Source organism: Thamnophis sirtalis, unplaced genomic scaffold, assembly GCF_051295495.1.
Source record: "Thamnophis sirtalis isolate CommonGarterSnake01/CBP01778 unplaced genomic scaffold, rThaSir2_p1.2 scaffold_6, whole genome shotgun sequence".
NCBI classification, from domain to species: domain Eukaryota; kingdom Metazoa; phylum Chordata; class Lepidosauria; order Squamata; family Natricidae; genus Thamnophis; species Thamnophis sirtalis.
The window spans coordinates 129,758,923-129,769,978 of NW_028261386.1; the positions used below are offsets into that span (position 1 = coordinate 129,758,923).

Consider the following 11,056-nt stretch of genomic DNA (forward strand, 5'->3'; position numbering starts at 1 on the left):
TGTGGTTTGCTGAAAAACAAAATATATATCCCTGAATACGAATGTAAAATTGATTTTGTTTTTGTTTTTTTAATTTTCCAAAGGTAGTTTTACAAAGTTAAGATGAGGTATTTGATCCGTAGTAGTCCAGACTAGCTAAGCACGATTTAGTTACACTGGAGAGACTCGAGTTCAAGTTCATCCTCAGCCACAGAAACTCACTTGGGTGACTTTAGGCCAGCCACTCTCAATCCATTCATCCACACAAGATTGCTGTTGCAGAAAAAAAATGTGTGGAGGGGGAAAATGTCTTTGTAGGTTACATTGAACTCCTTGAGAAAAGATTGAAAATAAATCAACAAACAGATAAATAAATATTATGTCCGAACAATAGAATGTTTAAGATTGTCGTCACTCAAGGAGAGGAACAAGATTGCAATCTTTTGAGTTTATTATATTATTATATATAATAAATATAATAAATATAATAAACTCAACTTTTGAAAATCTATAATGAAAAAAACAGCCTTGTGTTTAGAAAGATAAAATGTGAATAGTAGTGATTATTTAAATACCTACCGTGTGGGATTTTGTCTTCTTTTTCAGGTTGGCATGGTTTCTTCCATTCTTCTTCTTTTTGTTACATTTCTTCATTTTGAGAGAGGAGTGTTGTTGTTGTTTTTTTTAACATAGATGACATTGGAAGTATTTGCTATTGAAATCATACTAGGAGACTTTGGTATTTCCCGAGAGACTTGATCTCGGGTAGGAAGAGCTAGCAAAAAGTTGTGTCAAGTTCTCTTTCTTGCTCTTCGGCTTTGAGTCTCTCGCATATATGCCTCTGCTGTGATTGATTCTTCTCCTGCTAACCATTTTCTTTTAATATGACCCATGTCCTGTGTCCATTTTTTCTAGTTCATCATCATGGGAGTAAAATGTTACGTTCGGAATCAAACTCTTCAATTACCACTCAGCCTACGCTAGGTGGGCAAATCTCTCTCTTTGTCTCTCCTGTTCTTATTTTCTTTTCAATTTCTTTCTCGCTCTGCTTCAATATATATATATATATCAAAATCTGTTTTAACAAAACGCTTCGCGCCTTGCAGTTTTAGCTTAACACTTGTTGCCCTGGGCTGGCGGGCGCTTGACAGCTTCCCTCTAAACTTAAACGATGACTTTGAGAAAACGTCTCGAAAGCCATTGCTGCTAACCTCAAGGGGCATCAAACGCTAAACACGTTTACGCGTCTGATCCGTGTGCATTGTCCTCTCATAACAGCATCCCGTCGGTATTTAACATCCAAACCCTTCCTTAAGAGTTTGGGAGTTTTCTATCCGCTCTGCATGTTACCAGATTGTATGATTCCCAGTTTAGAATTAATATGGTTTTACCCTTTGCTCTCTCTTGTCTGCTTATCATAGCCAACATCTGTTTCTGAATCACCCAAGAAGCAATAGCATTAGTTGAGTGGGTCTGTCTGTGCCCCAGTAACCAAATAGCATGTTGAGCCATTCCATTCTCACGCTGATGTATGTTGACTGTGGTTCATCTTTTGCTGGCCTAGAACATTAGACGCGCACATTTTATCGGTGAACTTTTTTTCTTTCAAACGCATTACTAATGTGTTTGATTTGTTTGGCTTACTTGTTGAGACTTGGCAAGGCAATGGTGTGGAAGAGGAGGCAAATGATCAGACTCCTAATTTGTCTTTTTTCATTCACTGTAGCCAAAGGGAGGACGAACATGGAGCTCCGGGAGAAGTTCATGTTAGCGGATGGGCCTTCCCAAAGTATGGCTGCCTTCCGGTCAAGAGGACGTCGGTCGCGGCCTTCTTCGAGGGGAGCTTCTCCCAACAGATCCATGTCTGTATCGAATCAACCTGCCCAAGGAACTCCAGTTTCAGCTCTTGCTGCTAGCACACCCAAGGTACAATTTTGAATAATCTTTGATAAGACTTGATATCCGTTACAATTAATGTTACTTGATAGGATTGAGCCCAACTGAACGTCAGTTAGTAGCAATAAAACTGCCTTAACACCAATATGGAGAATTTTAGTTATTTTTTTTTCCAAAGACTCTAACAAAGTTTTTTTTTTTTTTATTGTTTCCTCCCCGCCTTACAAAATGCAGCGGTCATACAAGACTGGGAAAAAACATGTAAGCCATTTAGACCACAGAACCAATTTTTTCAAGGAGTGAAACATTGCCCTCCCCCGCCCCCCATTGCACCTTAGAAAACACACACAATCCTTTTTTCCATACAGAATTGCTTGCTTCATCACTTGCTCCTTGCTCGGTTTTGATGTCTTGTTTTGGACTTTTAAACTGTGAGATTCATTCTTCCTAACCTGACTTGTTCCATTTCATGACATTGTTTTCCAACAACTGTTCTTCACCTTGTGATTTGCCATTGTTTCATACAGACACGCAACTATGGTAAACCATGGTTGATAAACAGCAAAACGTCATCTCCTTGTAAACCATCAGAATGCTATGAATATCAAGTATCATCCACAGAGGTACAGTAATGGACAGATTTTTTTTTGATTTTTTTTTTAGTCCTAACCACATTTCCTTCACTAAAACTATCCTGTTAGCTAACAGCGATTTCCACTCCTTATCAACTGTGCTGTACCTTCCATATTAATGCACTCTTATTTGTTTTCACTCTTCTGTCCATCAATTTTGTTTCCCCCCCCTCTTTTTTAAGCTTGTAAATTAATCAATTGTTGGAAGTTTGTTTGACTCCTATCTGGGCCTTGTTGAGCATGTAGTCGTTGTCAAAATGATAATTGATTTTATACAAGTGAAATTTATAGATTTGTATAAATTTATATACATGGTTTGTATAAATTTGTGGTTCCACCACAAAACCGCGCTCGACTAAACCGCGTCCGACTAAACCGCGTAGCTGACGTCATCAACAGGGCGACAACAGCGCGGAGACAGAAGCACGCTGTAAACCCTAAACCTAAAATTAACCCCTAAACCTAAACCTAACCCCCCCCAAACCTAATCCTAAACCTAACCCTAAACCTAACCCTTAACCTAACCCTAAACCTAACCCTTAACCTAACCCTAACCCTTAACCTAACCCTAAGGCTAACCCTAAAGCTAACCCTTACCTTAAGTTGAATCGGCTTGCTTTCAAAGCGCTATTTAAAGCGCCCTTCTTTCTCCGCGCTGGCTGTTGTCGCCCTGTTGATGACGTCAGCGACGCGGTTTAATCGGGCGCAGCTTAGTCGAGCGGGTCACGTAAATTTATATATAAAATCTCTCTTAACCAAGACTTACATAAAAAATAACAGATATCTTCATTCCTATGTTTAACAGTAAGTTAGTTAAATATAATTTTATTTGATTATCTCTCATTGATATCAAGACTAATTGGTTCTTATTCATAAATTAGATTGCAAACTATGTTACTTTGCTCGTTGGAAGGGTAAAACGTGCATAAGTTTAATTATGGTCTTCAGATAATTTATCCGGTTTAAGTCAGGAAATTTATTAAATTGAAAATGTCTGGGAAAAATCTATTAGCAATATAATTTGCAAAACTCTTAAGTGATAAATTTAAATTTGAGGTGTTTTAGCCTCAAAGTTCATCTACCCTCAGCTGGCCTTCCTCAACCTGATGTTCTCCTGATGAGCTGGAATTCAACTCCCAACACCTTCCTGCTGAATGGATATTAATGGGATTTGTAGTCATTAAGTTATGTGACACCAATTATTGTTAGTGTACCACCCCAGAAAAAAAAAAAAGATTAGCCTTCAGGGTAACGTTTCAATTCCCAGGATCTCTTGCTATAACATTAAGAGCCGAGGTGGCGCAGTGGTTAAATGCAGCACTGCAGGCTACTGCTAGATCAGCAGTTCAGCGGTTCAAATCTCACCGGCTCAGGGTTGACTCAGCCTTCCATCCTTCCGAGGTGGGTAAAATGAGGACCCAGATTGTTGGGGGCAATATGCTGACTCTGTAAACCGCTTAGAGAGGGCTGAAAGCCCTATGAAGCAGTATATAAGTCTACTGCTATTGCTATTAAGAGAAATTGGAGTGGCATGCCATGGATTGGCCCATGGGGTACAAAGAGTCCTTGTTCTTACAACATGAAATTTTCCATCTCATTTGTATCATTTAGAAGAGGAATGGGGAGGAAATCCACAATTCCCCATCTTTTGCCCTGACCAAGATGAGTCAGAACTTAATGAGTCAACTGTTCAATCTGCTAACTGTATTGATTTACCAAAAGGCATCTTGAAAAAGGATTCTCATTTTGGCCCTTTAATGAATGAAATGTATTAACGGGTTTAAATAATTACGTGCTTCAAATTATGCAGAATATGCTAATTTAAACCATATAATTTCTACTAAATATAATCTCATGTAATAATCACATTTCTGTATCGATTATTACAGCAATTAGAACTGGAAAAAATACCAGGTTATTTCTGCTGTGTTAAGTATAAAACTGTACGGTATATTATTGTCAATTTTTAAATACAGATAGCCCTAGACTTCTAGCAACCGTTCAAAATCTCATTGGCTCTGAAAAAAACAGTTGCAGAATTATTTCTGATCACCATATGTGACCTTCCCAGCTGGCTTCTGACGAGTAAAGTCAATGGGAGAAGCCAACTTTTCTTAACAACCATATGATTCACTTAACTGCAATAATTCGCTTAGCAACTGTGGCAAAAAAAAAAAAAAGGTCATAAAATCAAGCACAACTCACTTAACCACTTTACTTAACAATGAAAATTCTGGTCCCAGTCATGAATTGAGGAATACCTGTACTCCATTCTATTTAGTCCTCTTCTTAGCCAATCGCTAACTATAACAACAACAGCAAAAACCCTTCTTACTTCATCATATTGAACTCTTTGGAAAGTTTTAACTGGCAAATATTACCACTATGGTTCTACCACAAATGGGCGAACGACAAAAGCACGCCTGACTAAACCGCGATGACAAAAGCGCGCCGACGAATGAGCGCTGAAGCACGCCGACAAAAGCGCGCCGACAGAAGCGCACTGTAACCCTAAACCTAAACCTTAACTTAAATCGCGCTTCTGTCGGCGCGCTTTTGTCGGCGCGCTGTTGTCGGCGCGCTTTTGACATCACGGTTTTAGTGCCGCGGTTTTGTCGGCGCGCTTTTGTCGTTCGCGCATTTGTCGGGTCACGTACCACTATTACTGGTAAACTATATCGAATGCCATATTCGGGACAGAAGAAGGGTCCTGCAAAAATTAAGAATTCTAGACATTGGTAAAATGGAGCATTAAATTGTTACCGCACATTGAAAAGTATTTATATCGCCTTCAATATTACTATATTCACATCGCATTAACACCATGTTACTTTGGAATACAAATGAACAAAATACCCCCTTCTATCAACTGGAGTATTTAAATAAACCCTGGAAGAAATTTCTGTGATTTATTTAGCCCGGGGTTCATATTGGGAAGTCTGGCTTCTATTTATTCCCTCACTAAAAGATCAGAGGCTTCGTTTGAATTCCATCAAGTTGGGCATCTTGCTCCTTGATGTTGAACATTAAGAAGAGAGTTTATGACATCACGTCCCAACGCTTTTTATACATAGACAGAACGTTGTAATATTTGGTTCACTTCTTTGCAGCCTTCAAGCCAAAAAGACACAGGTGGCACATTATGTCATGCCCCCCATGTGCAGGGTTTTATACCACCAACAGCATGATGGAGGGGAGGGGATTTCAATTTTTACACAATGTTTTGAGTTACACTGGCCAGAACATAATGTGATGATGCCTGCTGGTGGATAATGGGACTCTTTTTCATCCATAAAAATAACATTTCAGATTATTTTAATTACTGTTCATGGACGGTATCTGCCTTTCATCGTTTTTAGAATAAACCCATTGATGCCAATGCAACTTTTAAGTCATTCGCAATCAATCAAGTCGTACTGATTTCAATACATCTGCGCTAAGTCTTGATCCAGTGAAATGTATTCGCGTTTTTGTAGATGTTAATTAAATATGTTAACTAGAAATGCAGCTGGAAGGTGCTCTATATTTAGCCAAATTGATTAATGCAGGTGGTCCTCAACTATTTCTTTAAGTGACTTTTCAAAGTTACAATGGTACTGAAAACAGGTAACTCATGATTGTTTTCACACTCGGGACCGGTTGCCACATCCCCATGGTCACATGATCAAAATTCAGAGACTTGGCAACTGGCATGAATTTATGACAGTTGCAGTGTCCCGGAATCGGTTCCACCACAAAACTGCGGTCGACTAAAGCGTGCTCGACGAAACCGCGTACCTGACGTCATCACAGCACGATGAAAAAAACAAGCTGTGAGCGGTAAAGCTAAAATTAACGCGTAAACCTAAACCTAACCCCCCCAAACCTAACCCTAAACCTAACCCTTAACCTAACCCTAAACCTAACCCTTAACCTAACGCTAAACCTAATGCTAACACTTAACCTAACTCTAAACCTAACCCTAAACCTAACCCTTACTTTTACGTGAATCGGCTTGCTTTAAAAGCACTTTTTAAAGCGCCCTTTTTTCTCCATGGTCATTTTTGTCGCGCTGCTGATGACGTCAGCGGCGCGCTTTAGTGGACCGTGGTTTTGTCGTGCCACGCCCGGAATCATGCAACCTACTTTCTGACAAGCAAAGTCAATGGGGAAACTATGTCACTAATTTAACAACTGCAGTGATTTGTGTAACAGCTGTGGCAAGAAAGGTTGCAAAAAAGAGGCAAAACTCACTGAACAACCATCTTGCTTAGCAACAGAAAATTTGGGCTCAGTTGAGGTCATAAGTCGAGGACAACCTGTATTGATCCAGCAAAAAAATATATGCTAAAATAGATGAAAGGATCCGTTTATGTACTTATTGGATCCTGCTTCCAGAAACGAACAATATTCATCTTCGTTTACATTCACCGGTCCTTGGGCCGTATGAAGGATATAAGAGAGGGGCCCAGGTTGTAAGGACTGAGAGGACTTCTGAGAAGGGCTTTTAAAGCCTCCAGTCTTCCATCTTACGGGCTCAGTTATGCCGCTATATGGTGGTTTGTGTGACAGGAAAAAAAATAGCTGCACCATAAATAATAATAAATGTATAAATACACTATGAACTGTAATTGACGGTTCCACCACAAATGCGCGCACAACAAAAGCGCGCCTGATTAAACCGCGGTGACTAAAGCGCGGTGACAAAACCGCGCGACGAATGAGCCCTAAAGCGCGCCGACAAAAGTGCGCTGACAGAAGCGCGCTGTAACGTAACCCTAAACCTAACCCTAATCCTAACCCTAAACCTTACCTTAAATTAAATCGCGTTTCTGTCGGCGCGCTGTTGTCGGCGCGCTTTTGACATCGTGGTTTTAGCGCCGCGGTGTTGTCGGCGCGCTTATGACGTTCGCGCTTTTGTCGGGTCACGGTAATTGACTTCTTTGAAATCTGATCCTAAACTGTTAACTATATATATATATATATATATATATATATATATATATATATATATATATATATATATATATATATATATATATATATATATATATATATATATATATATATATATATATATATATATATATATATATATATATATATATATATATATATATATATATATATATATATATATATATATATATATATATATATATATATATCTTGACATGTAAGAATTATTTGTTCATATGCTATAGTCCCATCAGAGACAAGTCCCTACCTCCAGAAGACAGCAATAAATACAGTCTCTCTCTCTCTGTTTCCCTGTTGACATGTTTCTAAAGAGTGCTAACTGGTCGATTTTGGTCAAAATTGTGATGTGTGTAGTTCCGAATTCAGCCCTGTTCAAGGCACGTGCTTCATTCAATACTCTTATATCCTACAGGGAACTCCAATACAGGGGAGCAAACTTAGGCTTCCAGGATATCTTTCTGGGAAAGGTTTTCATTCTGGAGAAAATAACGGCCTAATTTCCACAGCAGCAACAAGAGCCAGAACACATTTTGCAGGTGAGTGTTGGATGTGCGGGGATGGGGCACCTGCATCCTTGGCCACACCCCACTTGCGGAAGTTGAAAGGATCTATCTCTCCCTTAGCCTTCAATCCATAACTCAGATCTCTCTCTCTCTCTCTTTTTTTTAACTGCTATATAAATCTCATTACAATGCAAGAGCCGAGGTGGCGCAGTGGTTAGGGTGCAGTACTGCAGGCCACTTCAGCTGACTGTTATCTGCAGTTCAGCGGTTCTAATCTCACCGGCTCAAGGTTGACTCAGCCTTCCATCCTTCCGAGGTGGGTGAAATGAGGACCCAGACTGTGGGGGCGATAGGCTGACTCTGTAAACCGCTTAGAGAGGGCTGAAAGCCCTATGAAGCGGTATATAAGTCTAACTGCTATTGCTATCTATCTATCTATCTATCTATCTATCTATCTATCTATCTATCTATCTATCTATCTCTGTCTGTCTGTCTATCTATCTATCTATTTATCTATCTATCTATCTATCTATCTATCTATCTATCGGATTGTTGGGGGCAATATGCTGACTCTGTAAACCGCTTAGAGAGGGCTGAAAGCCCTATGAAGCGGTATATAAGTCTAACTGCTATTGCTATCTATCTATCTATCTATCTATCTATCTATCTATCTATCTATCTATCTCTGTCTGTCTGTCTGTCTATCTATCTATCTATCTATCTCTATATCTCTGTCTATCTATCTATCTATCTATCTATCTATCTATCTATCTATCTATCTATCTATCTATTGGATTGTTGGGGGCAATATGCTGACTCTGTAAACCGCTTAGAGAGGGATGAACGCCCTATGAAGCGGTATATAAGTCTAACTGCTATTGCTATCTATCTATCTATCTATCTATCTATCTATCTATCTATCTATCTATCTATCTATCTATCTCTGTCTATCTATCTATCTCTATCTATCTATCTATCTATCTATCTATCTATCTCTATATCTCTGTCTGTCTGTCTATCTATCTATCTATCTATCTATCTATCTATCTATCTATCGGATTGTTGGGGGCAATATGCTGACTCTGTAAACCGCTTAGAGAGGGCTGAAAGCCCTATGAAGCGGTATATAAGTCTAACTGCTATTGCTATCTATCTATCTATCTATCTATCTATCTATCTATCTATCTATCTATCTATCTATCTATCTATCTCTGTCTATCTATCTATCTATCTATCTATCTATCTATCTATCTATCTATCTCTATATCTCTGTCTGTCTGTCTATCTCTCTGTCTATCTATCTATCTATCTATCTATCTATCTATCTATCTACTATCTATCTATCTACTATCTATCTATCGGATTGTTGGGGGCGATATGCTGACTCTGTAAACTGCTTAGAGAGGGATGAACGCCCTATGAAGCGGTATATAAGTCTAACTGCTATTGCTATTTCCTGAATGTAAGACAAATAAGGCAAGCTCATCAATACATGGGAAAGAAGGCATTTCGCCCTTCCAAGAGACCTGAATGCTGACTTGAACAGCAGAAGTATTTAATCTAAACCAATATATTCAGTATATACAATATATAATCAGCAATGTTTTCATTGAGCTGAACAATTTTCTAAATTTTCTTTTGCTAAGATATGTCTTTTCAGCCTGGAATGCTATGAAGCAGTAGAAGGCGCCAATTGCATTTACCTTGAGTCAGAGTTCAAGTATCACCCTTCAGAAGCAGCCTCCTTTTGCTATGTCCCATTAACTACGGACGTCTTTCTTCTGGTCTTGCAGAAACTAGAAAAGCATCAAGTAGGCCCGGAAGCCGTGCTGGAAGTAAAGCCGGGAGCAGAGCAAGCAGCCGCCGGGGCAGCGATGCCTCCGACTTTGACATTTCCGAAATCCAGTCCGTGTGCTCAGACATGTCAGAAACTCTTCATACCCCGATCAGACCAACGCCCCGGCCGAATTCCCGGTCCGCCTCGGGAAAGCCTTCCAAAATCCCAACTCCGCAAAAACGATTGCTGGTTAGAAAACTAGACAGGCCCTCCAAGAGATAATGCACTTGGCTCCTCCAAAGTCTTTCCTTTTCTTCTGCGCATTAAAATATTTAAGTTTCTAAGATGTAAATTATCCTGTAGAAATTATTGTGAAATATGACGAGAGTTGGATTTTTAATTTTGCAGATGGCCTTATTTGTGTATCAGTCTTGTTATTTTATGTGTATAGTTTTTTTGTTAACTTTTCCTTTGTTTATGCCACATTCTATGTGAATAGGAGAACATTTTTTTAATGTAAACTAACAGTTGTTTGCAGTAACATATAGAGAAGTCACTAAAAGCTTTCACCGCTAACTCTTTGCATCATACATCCGCCTGGCCTGTTGCTTCATCATTTACAGTAAACTTGATACCTCAAACTTTGATCTTCATACAAATGACAAAAATCTAAATAATATGTTTTGAACTAATGACATGTGAGCGAAACTTAAACAACAACATGAAGACACAGTTCTTTTTTGCCATTCTATTAATTAAACAATTCCTTCCAGTAAAATTCATACATGTTCCCATGGTTTTCAGTGTGCTGTTGCTTCAAAAGACGGCAGAAACAATCTTGGTCCGGGAAAGAGGGGGGCGCGGGGGCTACACTAGCATTAGAATATCAGTATAACCTGCATTCATTATAATGTGAGGTTTTCTTTTGCTTGTGTGGATGATAGCTTTGTATCATCGGACTCATTTTATATCGAAGCAGTTTTGCTTGCAGAAAGAAAAAAAAAATATACAAAATAAATCTTGTCCACTTCTCTTTATTGCTGTGGTTTTCTTTTTATCCCAGGGAAAGAGATGTTGTGCTTGCCTTGTACCTGCTCTGCAAAATGCAAAACTTTTCTTCGAGAAAAAAAAATTGCCTATTTATTTTATATTAAAAGACATCGCCCCACTCCCCAAAAAATAACAACAAAATGTCGTCGATATTGTTTGTTTCTCACCTGCAATTCTGGCCCTCACCATTTCTTTCTTTCTTTTATCTGCGGAAAAAGTTTCTCCATTTCTTTTAAGTTCGTGATACGATAGGGTTTTCA

At 38.9% G+C, this 11,056-nt stretch overlaps 1 protein-coding gene across 8 annotated transcripts in view; it reads left to right on the forward strand.

The window, feature by feature from the left end:
* DST (dystonin) overlaps positions 1–10,783 on the forward strand; it is a 410,298-nt gene extending 399,515 nt beyond the window's left edge. For 4 of the 8 annotated variants that reach the window (XM_087718947.1, XM_087718939.1, XM_087718941.1 and 1 more), the window contains 5 exons: positions 895–963; positions 1,706–1,905; positions 2,403–2,498; positions 7,879–8,002; positions 9,763–10,783. In XM_087718947.1, coding sequence (XP_087575073.1) covers positions 895–963; positions 1,706–1,905; positions 2,403–2,498; positions 7,879–8,002; positions 9,763–10,028 — 755 coding nt within the window. In that variant the 3' untranslated portion in view covers positions 10,029–10,783. The remainder of the gene's footprint in view (positions 1–894; positions 964–1,705; positions 1,906–2,402; positions 2,499–7,878; positions 8,003–9,762) is intronic. The other 4 variants (XM_087718943.1, XM_087718942.1, XM_087718945.1 and 1 more) reach the window with 2 other exon arrangements.
* Positions 10,784–11,056: the final 273 nt, after the last annotated feature.